The sequence below is a fragment of the Leuciscus leuciscus genome, assembly GCF_965113295.1.
Source record: "Leuciscus leuciscus genome assembly, chromosome: 5".
In the NCBI taxonomy this organism is placed as follows: Eukaryota; Metazoa; Chordata; class Actinopteri; order Cypriniformes; family Leuciscidae; genus Leuciscus; species Leuciscus leuciscus.
Window position 1 is genome coordinate 14673956 of NC_138729.1, and position 18222 is coordinate 14692177.

General features: G+C 36.6%; 2 protein-coding genes across 5 annotated transcripts in view; one reads left to right on the plus strand and one right to left on the minus strand.

Annotated features, from left to right (window-relative positions):
• Nucleotides 1-5366, plus strand: part of LOC309499905 (uncharacterized protein) — a 42425-nt gene extending 37059 nt beyond the window's left edge. The window contains exons 3-7 of the mRNA XM_082171435.1: nt 76-1584; nt 1717-1782; nt 4401-4471; nt 4825-4868; nt 5186-5366. Coding sequence (XP_082027561.1) covers nt 76-1584; nt 1717-1782; nt 4401-4471; nt 4825-4868; nt 5186-5240 — 1745 coding nt within the window. The 3' untranslated portion in view covers nt 5241-5366. The remainder of the gene's footprint in view (nt 1-75; nt 1585-1716; nt 1783-4400; nt 4472-4824; nt 4869-5185) is intronic.
• Nucleotides 5367-8547: 3181 nt separating this feature from the next.
• Nucleotides 8548-14900, minus strand: LOC309499943 (uncharacterized protein). Of its 4 annotated transcripts, none has more exons than XM_082171500.1 (16): nt 14741-14900; nt 14417-14540; nt 14162-14191; nt 14021-14080; nt 13449-13856; nt 12959-13361; nt 12450-12628; nt 12273-12366; nt 11390-11746; nt 11182-11299; nt 11007-11096; nt 10563-10677; nt 10376-10480; nt 10062-10238; nt 9669-9836; nt 8548-9586 (listed from the first exon to the last, which is right to left on the minus strand). In XM_082171500.1, the coding sequence occupies exons 6-11, from the start codon at nt 13148-13150 to the stop codon at nt 11050-11052; spliced, it is 987 nt and encodes a 328-aa protein (XP_082027626.1). In that variant the 5' UTR covers nt 13151-13361; nt 13449-13856; nt 14021-14080; nt 14162-14191; nt 14417-14540; nt 14741-14900; the 3' UTR covers nt 8548-9586; nt 9669-9836; nt 10062-10238; nt 10376-10480; nt 10563-10677; nt 11007-11049. The 4 variants fall into 4 exon arrangements, with proteins under 4 accessions (XP_082027626.1, XP_082027625.1, XP_082027628.1 ...); XM_082171499.1 differs by having other exon boundaries at nt 14021-14083; XM_082171502.1 differs by lacking the exons at nt 14417-14540; nt 14741-14900 and having other exon boundaries at nt 14021-14083; nt 14162-14370.
• Between the last annotated feature and the right edge of the window lie 3322 nt (nt 14901-18222).

An 18222-nucleotide genomic window follows, 5' to 3' on the forward strand; every position in this document is an offset into this window, starting at 1 on the left:
TAAGTATTTTGTATGATCTACACATGCAATATTCAAAGAAATATTTTCCAAATTTCTTTCAAAAAATTCTCATAGGTTACCTGGGGCTTCAAAACAACAACAGTACTGCTGAAACTGTCTGCCAGCACCCGACCTCCTCCCTTTCTCCTCCATCTTCTTCCTCCAGCCTTCCTCCTCCTTCCTCCTCTTTTGACACCCTTCCTCCTCCTCCTCCATCTTCTTCCTCCAGCCTTCCTCCTTCTTCCTCTTCTTTTGACACCCTTCCTCCTCCTCCTCCATCTTCTTCCTCCAGCCTTCCTCCTTCTTCCTCCTCTTTTGACACCCTTCCTCCTCCTCCTCCATCTTCTTCCTCCAGCCTTCCTCCTTCTTCCTCTTCTTTTGACACCCTTCCTCCTCCTCCTCCATCTTCTTCCTCCAGCCTTCCTCCTTCTTCCTCTTCTTTTGACACCCTTCCTCCTCCTCCTCCATCTTCTTTCTCCAGCCTTCCTCCTCCTTCCTCCTCTTTTGACACCCTTCCTCCTCCTCCTCCATCTTCTTCCTCCAGCCTTCCTCCTCCTTCCTCCTCTTTTGACACCCTTCCTCCTCCTCCTCCATCTTCTTCCTCCAGCCTTCCTCCTTCTTCCTCCTCTTTTGACACCCTTCCTCCTCCTCCTCCATCTTCTTCCTCCAGCCTTCCTCCTTCTTCCTCTTCTTTTGACACCCTTCCTCCTCCTCCTCCATCTTCTTCCTCCAGCCTTCCTCCTCCTTCCTCCTCTTTTGACACCCTTCCTCCTCCTCCTCCTCCTCCTCCTCCTCCATCTTCTTCCTCCAGCCTTTCTCCTCCTTCCTCCTCTTTCTATACCCTTCTTCCTCCTCCATCTTCTTCCTCCAGCCTTCCTTCTTCCTCCTCTTTTTACACCCTTCCTCCTCCATCTTCTTCCTCCAGCCTTCCTCCTTCTTCCTCCTCTTTTTACACCCTTCCTCCTCCATCTTCTTCCTCCAGCCTTCCTCCTTCCTCCTCTTTTTACACCTTTCCTCCTCCATCTTCTTCCTCCACCCTTCCTCCTTCTTCCTCCTCTTTTTACACCCTTCCTTCATCTTCTTCCTCCACCCTTCCTCCTTCTTCCTCCTCTTTTTACACCCTTCCTCCTCCATCTTCTTCCTCCAGCCTTCCTCCTCCTTCCTCCACTTTCTATACCCCTCTTCCTCCTCCATCTTCTTCCTCCATCCTTCCTCCTTCTTCCTCCTCTTTTTACACCCTTCCTCCTCCATCTTCTTCCTCCAGCCTTCCTCCTCCTTCCTCCACTTTCTATACCCCTCTTCCTCCTCCATCTTCTTCCTCTAGCCTTCCTCCTTCTTCCTCGTCTTTTGATACCCTTCTTCCTTCTCCATCTTCGTCCTCCAACCTTTCTCCTCCCACGTCCTCTTACATCACCCTTCTTCCTCCTACCTCTTCTTTCCCCACTCCTCCTCCTACACCATTTCCCCTCACCCCTACCTCCTCTTCCATCACCCCTTCTTTCTATGATTCACATCTTCCATCTACAAACCCTTCTTTCCACTGCCAGAACAGTCATGCTGCCCCATCTAAGGCCAAAGATGCAGGTGATTTTTTTTCTTTCACTTCAGCCAAAAACATGCACAACATGCAATAAGTTTAGTGCCAATGCCAGCATTTTAATCCAGATTTAGTTCTGACTGTGTGTGTGTGTGTGTGTGTGTGTGTGTGTGTTACAGACAATTCCTCCACAATAATTCCAAGGACAGGAGGCAAACAAAGAAAATGGATGTATAAACAAGCAGGTATTGTGTATTTTCATTTGTAATGAAAACTGACTAACTACAAGGTAGAACACACGTTTCTTATTTCAATATCGTTTTTAAAATGCTGTTTTTAAGTCGCAAAATATTGTTAAATTCCATAACTAATCATATACAATAATGTCTATGAAGCTGAATATGTGTATGCAACTGATTGTGCATAAACTGGAATAATCCCCTTCAATGTTCAAACTTACTTCTTGATTGTAATACAGTGGTTAAATACGTACAGGCATCATTAGGGGTGTAACGATACACCAATGCCACGGTTCGGTTCATATCACGGTTTTGGAGCCACGGTTCGGTTCGGTTCGGTTCTGTTTGCTGTGGGGGCAGGGTTCATGGCAGGGCACCAGCAATAATAACGCTAGATTCACTTTTAACTTAATAAAAACAACAACAATAATCTAACTTATTAACTTTAACTTTATTAACTTAACTTTATACAGTGGCTTCACGTTTTCTTTAGAGCAGTTAGCACACCTGAGTTAACTAAAATGAAATAAATGCCTCCACTGACTAGTCAGAAATAAACTGCACACCTGAGTAGGGTTGCCAACTTCAGAAAAGGAAAATGCGGGACAATCGTGGTTCTTTATAGGAAAACGAGGGACACTCAAAATATTTGTATTGTATCGCACAATGTACATAATTTCAGTGTCTGCAAACTGTAGTTAAGTATATGTTTAAAAGGTTATCAGACAAACACATTTGTATTGCTTAACCTATTTATGTACAATTTAATTCTAAACATAATTTTAATGTCATACAAACAAAATGTCACATTACAAACAAACCACCATTCAAAATAACAGCATTTATCTGAAATATAAAGCTTTTTTAACATTATACATAGGCCTACAGTTCAAAAGTTTGAGGTTAGTAAGAGAATTTTTTTTGGGAAAGAAATTAAAGAAAGTAATTGCCTACTTTTATTCAGCAAGGATGCATTAGGCTAATCAAAAGTGACAGTAAATTATAGTGTTACACAAGCTTTCTATTTCAAATAAATCTATTATGATCTTTGCATTCTTCAAAGAATCCTGGGGGAAAAAACAAAACAGTTTTAAACATTAATAATAATCAGAAATATTTTGCGAGCATATTATTCCCTCAGGTAGATTACATGTTTTCTTGCGTGGCTGGATGTTGGACTCATGAACAATAATCACGTTGTTTGCATTCGCCAAAATTGATTTGCTGAAATCAAAACGTGGACAGTGAGAATTACCGTTAGCGCGAGACGAGTCCGGCTTGAAGCGGAAGCGACCAGACGGCAGAGGATTATGTTCGCAAATCAAACAATGATTTGTCTCAAAACGATGATTAAAAAAAGCTGTGATATGTCATCATATTGGATGATGACGGTGTCAGTGATCATTCTCAAGTGTCGTGATCAGCACTGCTGCTGTTGCTGCTGTATCAGTCAGTGGTTGTGACCGGAGGGTCTTCAATCTCAATATGCCGCGGAGTTGCCATCCTGAAGTGCGTATGTAAACTCCCGAGCGTGATCGATCACCCAAATCACGTGACATGCATTTTATTTAGTAAATAATATTTAGTAAAACTACAGCTCTTATTAGTTGTTAAAAGTGTACTCATTAATAACTATTTAATCAAATGTCAAGGAAGAAAAAAATAGTTTTGTGACAAAGTGATGTGAGAGTTGGGCCGGGGCAGCAGGGGGCGGGGCGCGTTCGGTTCGACATGAGAGTATCGCGGTTCGAACCGTGGCTGTTGTATCGCGGTTTTTCGGTTCGGTTCGAATATCGTTACACCCCTAGGCATCATACTATTCCCATGTGCATGGTTGTTGTTTTAATTAAATGCTTTTAAATAATACCAAATGAGTTATAAACAAATTGGTGACACTTTACAATAAGGTTCATTAGTTAACTGCATTATTTAACATGAACTAATAATGAACTGCACTTATACAGCATTTGTTAATCTTTGTTAATGTTAATTTCAGCATTTACTAAAACTGTATAAAAATCTTGTTAACATTAGTTAATGCACTGTGAACTAACATGAACAAACAATGAACAGCTTTATTTGTATTAACTAACATTAACAAAGATTAACAAAAACAGTAATAAATGTATGGCTCATTGTTAGTTCATGTTAGTTAATACATTTACTAATGTTTAATAAAGGAACCTTATTGTAAAGTGTTACCAACAAATTTCAAGTATTATTTTAATGGAACTGTGGCAAGTAGGACGAAGTCGAGGGACGTGAGAGACCGGTGCATCGTGCGTGTGTCGTTCATCAGTAATCAGACCACCGGTCTCGTGCCGTCCTCTCACGTCCCTCGACCTCGCCTACTCGCCACAGGAACTTATATTTAATGATCATACAAAATAAGCAGCTCCTAATGACAATGCACAGTGCCTTTACGGTTAAAATAAAATATTTGCCATTATGCAAATGTAAAATCATGCCATCCATGAGTTCATTTTTAGGGTTTCAGGTGGCCAGGCCATTGCAAGGATTTATGCATTCTATTTATTAAGAATTGCTTACCGAACTGTTAATATGTCATGATTGTAAACATTTCCTGATTATATATTATATCCTTTTATATTTTTCTGTTGTAGAATGCCAAGTACATCCCAGATTAAAAACATTTCCATATGACAAGATCATAAGGAATAGGATGTCAAAGGAAGTAAGGTTGAACTCGTTTTGTAAATGTTTGTCAGGAATGTATTTCTTAGTAAAAGATTAAAAGTAAGATTTTTTTTTTAAATAATGTACATTTATTTGAAATGAGAATGAATCTGTGGCCTAATAAAGGCATGGTACAGGCATGTTTATTTGTATTATGTGTTTGTGTATTTGTATTTTTTTTAACATGATGTGTGTGTGTGTGTGTGTGTGTGTGTGTGTGTGTGTGTGTGTGTGTGTGTGTGTGTGTGTGTGTGTGTGCGTGTGCGTGTGCGCCTGGTGTGCGCGCGCGTGTGTGTGTGTGTGTGTGTGTGTGTGTGTGTGTGTGTGTGATGTTGCTTATGTTTCTTAAAGGGTGTCAAAGAGGTCAAAGTGAGATGGAAGCCGTGTTCAGGATGGTATGTATCACATATAACCTGTATAAGGGTGCACTACGGTAATTATACAAATTAGGTAAACCTATTCTAAAAATCTAGTGTTTACATGTATTATAAAACAAATTTGTGTTTACATGTATTATAATAAACTTTTACTTATTAATTTTGATTGCCTAATACATCTTTCTTGCTTACATTTTTTCTCTTTAAATGTCTTAACTGAATGCAAAAATATGTTTGCCCTTCAAAAAGGCAATCTATTTTCAATAGTTACATGTCATAGCCTGTTCTGTAAATTTGTATATGATCTTTTTTTTTTTTTTTTTACTGATTTGCAGTGGGATGAGATGGACGGACACCTGGGAGCCCTACAATCTTTTCTTCCAAGAATAGAGTTTAGTTTAAAGTTTATGTACCTGTTCTTGGTTAAGTTACTGTTTTAGTTTGCTGTTCTTTTTCCTTATCTACATTTATTGCATGTAGTTGTTTCTTTGCTGTTTTCTAATAAATCTAATAATCGATTGATTACTTTGCACTTTTTTACAAATCACTTTTATGGTATGTTGAATAAATGATCAAACATTGGTACTGTGAGTGCCAACCCCCACCCCCCTGGAATTCCATTTTGGAGTAATATTTTCAACTGGGTTTTACAAAGGCTGAAAATTTTTTAAGCTTTACACGATCATCTGGTAAATGTTATTGAATTGATAAGTATTATTTATGGTAACTTGGGCAAAATTGTTGTTCTTGGTACCAATTGAAGTACTATGGCAGTATATTTAACAATAAATAAAAGAGTAACAATTAATGTTAACAGGCATTAAAACATTAGCATATGCTACCCTTCAAATATTGTAATCAATTAAGTAAACATTGCTTTTAAACCATCAAGTGAAAAATTAGTAATAAAATGAACAAAGTGGCAAGTCTAGAAGACAATATACTGCAGTGAAGGCTCTTCGCTGTCAATTCTCCTTAAAAATAAGGCAGTGTGTACTTACAGCAGTAACAATACACCTTTTGTTACAATTGTTTTTTATATATTGAAGACAGAACATGTAGCGAACATGGCAGGGCATAAAATACTACAATAAAATAGTGTGGCATTAATTGCTAATGGGATTAAAAAAATTATATCATAATATTGAATTTGAATTTCTGATGAATTTACATGTTTTTGTTTTATGTAGGCTATTTAACATTTTTCCCGCAGTATTTCATAAATTAACGATATATTCGAAACGTTTGTTAACATTGTTTTATAAATACACAATAATACCCTTTAATGTTGTGATTCCGAGGTGTCAAACGTAAAAACCTCTGATTGGCCATTGCGGTGATTGGCACAACATATATGTCTGTGAATGTGATTGGCTACAATGCTCAACGCTGTAAAAAAAAACACAGTAACACACACACACACACATAGTAAGGTGCGGGAGCCATTGCCAGCATATTGGGCTTAATGAATGGAAACAACCCGAACGGATGGCCAGTCCATTGCGTGACAACACAAACAGACAAATAAACATTCACACTCTCATCTACATCTACATCCTGGTACATATTTTATATCAGATATGATACGTTTAAAAAAAAATTCGCTGTAATATCGCAAATTTTCATTCCAGCAGCTTTATCATGTTTTGATTTCAATCTTCCCACCTCTTATGGATCATTTCTTTTAAATCTGGGGTTTCACTGCCTTTGACGTTTCATTGGAACTTAAAGCCATTTTAAAAACGATTCATGTTACAAAGTATGTTTTGCTGGTATTATTACGTCAGTAATACATTAAATTAACAATGGGGTGAAGCAATGTTGAGAGAAATTACTAATTTACAGAGATCCTAACCCTAACCCTAAGTGTGACTGACTATCACTTCAATGAACTACAAATAACAGTCCCATGTTTTCCTGTTCCATCTATAGAATGACTGAGGGGTATGGGTAATGTAGTTTAAAACGTTTAGTAACTAAATTAAATAAATAGTATCTTTATTGAACAAAGGCATTTATAAATATGTACCTCAATGACATATTTTAGAGGCAGGCTGAAATTTGTTATTTTACTGTGAGCACTTTTTAAAACGCCTTTATACCACCTTTCCATGACTGGAAACTTTGTCCACCATTATTTAATTAAACATAGCATAAATGGTTAGACTTGATTTACAGTCATTTGAACATTACAGCCTTTTTTGCTCTTTCAGGGAGCGCTATGGACCCCTGGGTGAACAGTAAAACTTGTGCATAAACATTGTTAGGGGTTAACAGTTTAGGACCCATGGACCAGATGTTTGAAAAGAAGACCCGGAGTCAGAATTATAAAAAATTGAAGAAAAGTTTTACTGAAGATAGTTTGCAGTTTAATCAGCAGAAGTCAGCTTCAAGACTTACACAGGAGTTCGTAGGCCGCCCCGCTTACAGTTACAAAGATCACAGCATTTATACCCTTCACCAAGGTCCAAGCTATGTCATTGCTTACAGGCTGAATGATTCTGATTGGCTAAGAAATTCATAAACATAGTAATTTTCCACATATATACAGATAGACAGAAGCATATCTCCATAGATTATACCGCTGACACTCGGACCCTGATCGACCCTAGGTCGCAAATTTGGGTTGCTGGATGCCAGCATGTCTCGAACAACAACTCAGTCAATCTCCAATAATGCCAGTGGTTCCTTAACCTGTAATTAAGAAGACTAACTCACACACCGACACACATCTTTTCCAAGGTTGGATTCAGCCAGGCTCTAACTATAAACAGGAGTCTCGTCTCAAAACATCAAGATAATAAGTTCTTTCTCTCAGGATAGGACACTTTATTCTAAATGGAAACCATAGGCTTTAACTGACAAATGGTACCTTAAACTATAGACTTCAATGAACCCTATGTGTTTTAACATGTTGAAGACCTTTCTCAAACACAAAACCAGTCCCTATTTCATTTCTGGAAGCAATGGACAAGCAATGTAAATAGTAAATAGGCAAGCAATGTTACTACATTCAAATATCAAATACTGACATTAAAGAATACATGAAAATAACATTTCAGTAATCACACTGGTAACTTCTATAACAAAGTAAAATCTCCAGAGAAGTCATTCAACTCATTCGATATTTAGAAGGAAAAAATATTGATTAATACCTTGATTATAATCACTCATTACATATACATTGAAGCAGCAGTGGATTTCAATCCACCCCCTTCAACATACACATATATTATCTTACATACATACATGAATGCATGAATTCAGCCTTAATCATGGACAACGAACTGTGCTGAATCACATTTATATTTGAATACTCTATTTTCTCTTTCCACCCTTTTCTATGCTTACATCATGCTTGTATTAGTTGTTGATGTGTATAATGATGAAATACAGAAATATTTCACAGAAATGTTGTAATAATAATAATAATACTAGGCTACAGACTAGCCAACAAATTATTATCCAATTCATAGTTATAGGAGAAGAACCTATCAAATAAGCTTCTCCATTTATTTCTCAATCAATGACTTTGGCCTGTGGAAGTGTTGGGCATCAGTACTTTGCATCACAAATCTTGCTTATATGCACTTTTCAGCCATTTGTCACTGTAACACATCACTAAGAATGAGCAATGATAATATTTTGGTGTTTTGTCCCAATTGTCATTGATCTGACTAAAAAAAAAGAGTCATGGTAAGGATTTGTATGTAGTCTTTTTATAAAATCAATAAAAAATTGGGAGGAAAAGAGCTCAATCAATCAATCCACATTTATTTATGTAACACATTTAAAAACACATGTCGGCCAAAGTGCTTTACATACCATGACACATTCATACAATCTAGGATTATGAAACCAAATATAAGACAAATAAAAAAATTCACAAAATTAAGTGAAGTCAAATGTAATTTGTGTGTGAATATTGTATATATTTTTGGAGTACATTTTATTTCATTTGGACAAGTATAATAAGTGCAAGGCAAATGTAAAGTGTCAAAATATGCACACTGAATGTAAACTGCATTAGTGAATCTTTTAAAGGGATACTCCACTTTTAAATTAAAATTCTGTCATCATATACTCACCCTCATGTTGTTTCAATCCTTTATGAATTTCTTTCTTCTGCTGAACAGAAAGGAAGATATTTAGAAGAATGTCAGTAACCAGACAGTTTCTGGTCTCATTGACTTCCATAGTAGGAAAAAATATACTACGGAAGTCAATGAGACCAGAAACTGTCTGGTTACTGACATTCTTCTAAATATCTTCCTTTCTGTTCAGCAGAAGAAAGAAATTCATAAAGGATTGAAACAACATGAGGGTGAGTATATGATGACAGAATTTTCATTTTAAAGTGGAGTATCCCTTTAAGTGTAGACAGCTCCATTGATCTTAGTCATCAAAGTAGTTTTTTTTAGATGTAATATTAAGCATGTGGAATTTATAAGGTTGTTGTTCAAAAACACCCCGGTCTGTTCCCAGACAAATCTTGATGGTGCCTTAAGGAAAATCATGTGCATCATCTGAGCAGTTGTCGCTGTCTGAGAGCCCTTCCTCTTGCAAGTCATCTTCCTGTTCAAACTTCTCTTCTCCAGACATCAAATCTTGTTGGCTGAAAATTTTCACATATCCTGCCTTTACCAACTGCATTAAATGCCTAAGTTCATAATGTTTTTTTCGAACAATGCAGAGGAGACCTTTGCATGCAGTGTCAGACAGTGTTGGAAAAAGAGCTGAAAAACAAAAGGATACATTAAGAAAAAATACAATGCTATATATACACAAGCGCAAATAAATGTTTAAAGACTTTCTTACATTTTGAACTTATCTCATTAATCAGTGCTTCGAATTTGGACATCTTTTGTGTCAGGACTGTCCAGTGCTGTTTCATTTCCTTACAAATTAGACCTCTCTCTTCCTGAAGGCGTCTCACTGCCATCACCTTGTCAAACACCTTCCTCTTGGTGAGAAAAGGAGCCAATTCTGAAATAAGGTTAACAAAAGAGTCATTACATACAGTGCCTGCTCATAAAAACAATGGCATAGACTTGTCTTACAGAATAGTGCTATTCAATTTGGTTCCTGGTCAAGGTCTTCAGGATTGCTTGATTATTGCAGGCAGATGTGTTTGATTAGGGTTAGAACTGAACTCTGCTGGTTGTGGCTCTCTGGGAACATAACTGAATTGCCCTGTTATATAGAACATACCAGTACTGCAAGGGATTTGCCAAGGCCAAGCAACAGTCTCAGCTGAAAAGAAGTCTTCGACTGAGCCAAGCTGCTGGGATGGATCCGCTATGCTGTTGTATTCTTCCACTGCAGCAGCTAGCTTCTTCTTTTCCTCACTCCTTCTGAGACGCAAAGAATGGCGTCGCTTGTTGCTATCTGAATTAAATAAAAAAATTTTAAAACATTACAGCACTTTTTTGAGCTACAAAGAAATAAATGCATATACGATGTGACGATCTAATGACATAATAGTTAAAAAATAACATGGTAAATTCTCAATGTTTGTGTTTCACCTGTTTGACTGTACAGACGTTGTGTACGCCTTTTGATGCTGACTGTTAGTCCCTCTATTTCTTCTTGCAACCTTCTCGCATCACCACTCCCATGTCGGTCATTTTCTACACAAGAAAATGCATAAAAGCAGCTTTATGTATTACCTGCCAATAATAAGAATAATAACAAAGGAAATCAAAACAATACCTTCTGCCCATTGCTGTACATCTGAAACCCACTGATGAACAGTATCATCATGAAGAGATAGCTCTGTCTTCAATGCCTCCAAGGTGTGTTGCTGCACTTGAAGAGCCTTCTGAGTCTACAAAATAGTCCAAAAAAAAGTAAACTTGAAAAAGTCCTGCATTTCATTTACAGGTGCAGTAAACAATTTCTAAGAAACACTGGATATTTAAAATAAACTCAAACACACCCCTCCCTTTATTGCTCTTTTTCCAGTAATATTCCCCTCTTTTGTAATGTCTCCCTCCCTCCCTCTTTCTCTCACTCTCTTCTCCCCCATCATGAGTGGATACGGCCCCTACTACTGATTGACTTTGATTAACTTTTTACACCTTTAATTTAGATAGGAATAAATGAGTAAAACCTAAAATTCCCAACTGCAATATGTGACTGAGAAGAAAGTTATACCTTTGCGTATCTGTTAACTAGAGCTTGTCCCAAATTGAGAACCTTACTTATTCCAGGACATGGCTTGCGTCGTAATCATGTCTGTTCTGCCTATAACATAAATATAAGAAAATGTAATGAGTGGTATGTAAATAACAAAAATCATTCTGTATTATTCATACCTAATTCAACAAACCTGATTTTGACATGTATTTGCTTGTAACAGCAATTCTAGATAGGAAGCTGTTCACCTGCTCCACTTCCTCACCAATAGTTGACCCAGCTCCTTCCTGGTAGGCCCCACTGTACTTGACCTAACAATTTTTAAATCCGACAAAATCAACGCATTTAAAATTTGTGCATTTCTTCTGATTATTACATGCTTAAAATGCATGGCAATATACCTCGCATTTCCAAGAGTGTGCTTTGGCATGCATCACAGACAGAAAAGGATGCATGTCCAGTAAAGACTGCAGCTCAGGGCACTGTTTAGACACACGTTGGAGATATGGGAAGTATTTGCAGGCTACATCTGAACAGAAAAATGTAATGCTCCCTTGTGACATGTCTGCAAGTTTTTTCTGAAGAAAGAGGGGGTAAGCAAAGATTTCCCCTCGGAACATGTTTAAGGCCATAAGGAGAATGCCATGGCGACAGACAGCAATCTCTAATCCCTCCTCATCCAGTTTGCTGCTTGATTTCTTGGCCAATTCTTTTGCTGCTGTCCATTGTGATGCACCACACAGTCCTCTTCCCGACACCTAGATCATATAAATTATAAACATTTTAAAAAAGCTCAAAAGAGATGCTAAATAGACCACTCTAAATGTGACAGGACTTTACACATGATCAACAAAAAAGATTCAATATTTAAAGAACATTCACATTAGCTTTTGTAAGACGAGTTTACAGATTTCTCAAACATGATTAATGCTTTGAACAAACAAATCCATCTCACCATGTATTTTGCATATTGACTGAGTTAACTTATATTATGGTTTTTAAAAAAACTATACATTGACTGCTTCAATCCAAGCTAATTTAAAAACAATGAACACAAATATCTGAAGTAGTCATAATGTAAAAATACACATAGCATCTTGTCAGAGGGCATCATATTTTATCTTCTGGATCTGTTTAATTATTTTCTAAGCAATACATTTAGTTTAAGGAATGTGTAAAATTGTTTGAGAAAAGCTGTAAATTAAATGATCCAGTAATACTGCCAACATAAATAAAAAAGCTTACGTAATCATGCCAACATACAGTAAATAAAAAAATACTTACGTGATCATTGTTTTTGCGGACAAAGTCCACAAAGTCAGACACCTCCACATCACTTTGTATAAAAATATGGTCAAATAATCCCCTTTTCTCTGTGCTATCGAGGAACACGTCAAGAATGTATATTAACACATCATTCAAAATTAAGAAAATCACTTTCTTTAAAAAAAAGAAAAGTACCTTGCTGTGTTTTTAAACCTATAGTGTTTGCGATTTCCGTCAACACATACAGCAGGCATGTCTGGAGTGCATGCTGGACAAGTAAAAAACTCCTCCTGGCACATCTTTTCCACTTCATATCTTGCTGCAACCCATTCATTAAAACTGCAGCTGAAGACATTGGCTGATATTTTTCCACTCTGCAAAATGAAGCACATGTAATACTGGTGTTTTACTGGGTAGAACATGTTTGATTATATGTAGCATTGAAAGCACTCATAATCTTTTAAATTAATCTCCAAAGGGTTAAAAGGATAATCATAAAGGATAGTTTAACTTTAACATCAGTTAAGGCTAGTGTACATAGCTGAATTGATAATCATATTGTATAAAATTGTCACTATATTCAATATCTTAGTAGTTAAATCTATAGATGAAATGGTTTCTACTACCTTCAAAGAAAATAGTATTTTTACTTGCCAGTGGCTAATGATAAAACAAATAAAAAACAAAACAAATAAAATACTTACTCTACCAAAGAGAATTGTTTTCTCATCAAGCATTTTAACAAATGCCATTTTCATCTCTTGAAATGAAACAAGCACATCTGTTGTGAACAGCATACTTGCAGGGATGTTGCCAGGCCAGTAACCACTCCTCTGAAGTTCAGACAAAGAGGTCTCTCGTGAATGTCCACACGAAGCACAGGACAAGTGAGGCATGTTAAGGTTGTAACGGCCTACAAGAGTAAAACAAGCTACATAGAATTATCAGACAATAAGGAAATGGTAATAAATATTAGAAAAAATGTGATGCAAAAATTTTCCTTTCCATTCATAGTGATGAGGTTCATGGGCCTGCCTGAAGAAACAAGGACTGTCCCATTACTGCAATCACAAATATGGGCAGGTATTTCTACAGGCAGCAGTCGAACTGTGCAAAAAAGAAGATATATTTAAAAACATGATATATTAAGAGCACAATAAAATAACAATACAACTAAGCATAACATTATCTTACCAAGATGTTTAACAGAAATTTGACCAGCTTCCTGGCAGAATCCTGTGGATGGAGGTAAAGGTTGTACAAAACCTGAGACAAGAGAATCCCGATTATGAAGAACAAAGAAGCTGCCATGTCTTTTCTCATCACAGCCGGCACAGAGGAAAGGGTAAGGGAGACAGTCCCTACAGCGCACAATAGCTGTATTTGATCTGCACTGTTGGCAGGATGAGGAACTTGCATCCTCTCCTTTCAAAATGTTCTCCACAAGTGAAGATCTAGCTTCTTTCCATCTCTCCTCCCTCATTTCAGTTCTAATGGTCCAGTCATTGGATGCAGACCGAGGTTGATGATCTTGCATTGGCATAACATTATCATCACCTTCCTTAGTGTCCAACAGCCTCTTTAGCTCTTCAAGAAAGGTATCTAAGTCAAATTAATAAACATATATATTTTTTTTTTTATCAAGATTTACATCTAAAAGTATATAACTGTGTATGCACTTAAAAGTCTAATGATGGAATTATTCACATAAAAAAAGTTAATTTTTAAATATCAAACACTAATCAATATTTTGCTTCAGTGTATACCAGCTGTCTCAGAGGCATTTGCAGGGCCACCACTCAAGTCATCTTCCATAACAAGTGGACCTGCTAAAAATTTTGAAAAAAGAAATAAACACAAAGAGATACAAATACACACAACATAATATTGATGTAGCTAAACATTACCAGAAAGGTTGTTGTGGTCACTTCTTAGTCCTATTTACAAAACAGAAGCACAATTTCACATAATCTTCAATATTGCAGAGCTAATGATTAAGAAGCATGCATATATATATATATGTGTGTGTGTGTGTGTGTGTATGTTCAATTGCTTCTTATATACATTATATAGAGTATGGATTCTGTACTCACATATGGAGCATTATACATATAGGCCTATATCATTTTTATGAGCATATACAGTGAGTACCTTATACTTACGTTCTACACTTTTCCTTTTGGCTCTTGGATATTTGTAAATTATTTCACCTTGGCTGTCCCTCTTTCTCCATTGAACAGTAGGGGGTGAGAGTAGAGGCTGCACCTTGCTTTTGCCCAGTCTTCCCTAAAAGCATAACAAATGACTAGCCAACAATTCAAGAAATATAATATTACTTAATGTCTTGTTAAGGTTAATAAATGCATACTATTGACCAATAAAGTAACAGTCATTGTGAAATTAATATTGTGACTTACTATAAAATCAACAGGACAATTTTAAGAAAATATACTAAACTCAATGCTTGTACAATAACTTTATTTTACCTCTCGAGCTTGTAAGTTTTCAAGGAGCTCATCAGTATTTCTCAACTCTTATTCTAACTCAAAGTCCATCATGTGAGTGTATAGACACTCGACAGATAGAGAAATATTGATACACAGATCAAAACAGAGATAGACAGATAGACTGACAGACAGACAGACAGACAGACAGACAGACAGACAGACAGACAGAAATAAGCTCTTAAAAGTGCTGTTGGGTTCGTTCGATAGATAGATAGATAGATAGATAGATAGATAGATAGATAGATAGATAGATAGATAGATAGATAGATAGATAGATAGGCTCTTAAAAGTGATGTTGGGTTCGTTATAGCCTATGGAAAAACAAAGAAAGATATTACAAAAATAAAATTATTTAATGTTCACATGCCATTGATTGTAAATAGTACTGATATATTATATAAGATAATACAGGTTATCTAAATTAATAAAAAATGTTAATGACAAGTTATTAGAGTTTTAACCTAATCTTCTTTTCAGAAGTTTTAACAATTCTTATTCAGATGAGTTAATTAGTCTATTATGACAGTCTAACACAAATCCCAGGTCATAAAGTATCTGATAAACCCCATATTATAAAGTATTAGCTAACATGCTAATGAACGTAGGCCTATTGGTAACCATTAGCACTAACGTTATAGCAGCATGCATCAGGTATCATTAGCACCCGTCAATAGGTTTTAGGTAACGTTATGGCTTTTATTCTTAACAAAAAATAAAATAAAATAAATGATATATATATATATATATATATCAACAACCCTGATAGACGTGTGAACATGATGCACAAAAAAGTACAATGATTCCAGAATCTGAAATTCTTTATCTAAATTATGTAATTTATGCACCAGAGAACCTACCGTGCAAAGACGAGATATAGCATTGGAAAGCGCGCGCGCGACAGAACTTACCGCGAGAATGGGATGCCAGAGAAAAAAGAAAAAAAAATTATTGGTGGCATTTTGCTTTTATTATATATATATATATTACAATATTTTACACGTATTAATTATAAACCAACAATTGTAATTTTACTCCATAAAAATATCCGGTTGATTATGTGTAAGAGTTTGTTATGTTTTGATTGGCCAACATAAGAACCACAACAGTAAAAGCACGTAATATCGCAGATTCTACAGATAACATTAATAACGAGCTGATAATTAATTTATTAATGTCCCTGGCATCAAATGTAAAAATAGCCTAAAGATCTCAAATCTATAAATATAAATGTGTGTGTTTTTTTTGTTTTTTTTACAATAAGAAACAGGCCAGAAGTATACACAGTAAAGCCTGTTTTATGCTTCTGCGTCGAATCGACGGCGTACCCCCGCGGACCCCTCTGCGTCGACGCGAACCTCGACGCGACCCCTCCGCCGTAGCTTGACGTGCACCTCCAAAAAATTGTAACTACGCGTCGCGGTGACGCAGACCGCAGGGGCTGTGATTGGTCAGATTATACATCATTTCCGGAGTAAAATATATTAAAATAGAAAAGTCATTTTAAATTGTCATAAAATATGTTTTGTTTTATTGTTTTTTATATACTAAACACAGCCTTGGTGAGCAGAAGAGACTTCTTTTAAAAACATTAAAAATCTTACCGATCTAAAACTTTTGACCGGTAGTGTATATGTATATATTTATATACTTTTCTTTTTTTGTTGTTGCTAGAAATAAACTTCAATCAATCAAATCAATGTTTGTTTTGAAAAAAAGTTTGTTGTTTATTTACAATACAATGTTCACGGGTACATCATGGATATCAAGTAATTAACCAAGTCTGCCACGGGACACTACATTATCCTGCCATGGCACCGTGGTCGAACCCATTTTGTAGCCCAACCCGGTGATCTTTGCACCCGAAGATAAAATCTTTAAAGTCACTGCCAGTCTCTGAGCGAGGTCAATAGGCATACTGTGTGTAGTCTGATGCTGTATTAACGGCTTTAAACGATGAACAAGATCGTCAAATCGACCTTTCGACATCCGAAAATACTTAAAGTGCATTTCTTCGTCCAAGTCCCTCAGCGGTCGAACAACCGTAACAAATTCGCCAATCCTTCCCCTGTCTTCGTGCACTGGTCGTACAGACCACCTTCGCTGACGTCTTCTTTTTCTTCTACGATTAAACATTTGCAATAAAATCATTTGTTGTTCAACGTTGATTAGCTCCAGCTGCGACAACACTCTCTCTCTTTCGCTCGCCATTGTCGGAAATGAAAAAGCGGAACCGGCGCATGGAACCAAAACAAACTAGGAAAGAGATTCGCGAACCACACCACCCCCCTAGCGTTCTGGCGGTGAAATGCACCGCGATGCAACGCAACCCGACGCAGAACCATAAAACGGTCACGACGCCGTTGGAGTGACGGCGTAGCTACGCCGTGGAGTTGACGCAGAAGCATAATGAGGGCTTAAGGCTACACAATAAAAACGCATATATATATATACACATGTGACTATATACTGACATGTGTTATGGATTTTAAAGCTTTGTTGGAGTTGTTGGAGGTAGCCTTGCCCAGATAAAAGTCTTTACAGATAATATTAAAAATGGGATTTATGGACATTAAATACATTTATGTAGCTATAGAAACTTAGCTATACAAAAATATCAATTTAATAGGCCTTATTTCTTACCAGAGCTTTAGAAAATTGCGATGACGTAGGGTCTATTATATACTAGGCTAATTTGCCTTTTGCGTCTTAATCTGACGCATAAGGCAAACCGTTGAAATCAATGGAGTTCCCTGCGTCTTAATCTGACGCATAAGGCAAACCGTTGAAATCAATGGAGTTCCCTGGTCGTCAATTAAATGACGCCTAGGGGTACCTTCGAAGTCTTCTGTGTGACGCGGAAGGCACTTGACCATGCTTCAGTTTTGACGCCCTGGGAGTGAGAATGGGTTGTATATTTGAGTAATGACTTAGAACGGATAATCCACTAAATTCCTTCATCCAGTCAACCTCATTCTCCTCACTACTAGGAGTTTTCCTGTTTCCTGTCTATATTTTTTTGCTCAATTTCCTCAAAAATGTGTGCTCTTTTTTTTTTTACTTTTTTTTTGACCCATTAACATTCATAGATGCAATATGAATTTCATTCATTTTTCAAAAAAAAAAAAAGAAACCAATACACCATACCAACAGGAAAAATTATTCCTTTTCTTCCACTTATACAACATCATTGTTGTGAGCGATATTTATGTTCCTCACTATTTTCTTCAGCCTATACGCTTCTTTATTGGTAAATGAATCACTAGCCATCCAACTCTTTGCCCGATCCACAAATTGTTTCAAATCAGGAAAATATTCTTGCACTTTTACACCTCTTTTATTTTTTGTTGACCTAAGAAACAATTTAATGTCTTCAAGATCATAACTACGTACATTAAGTTCACATTGAGAAAGACTCTCATTGCATTCAGACAAATCACTGTCACTTTCCGTATCTTGAATAT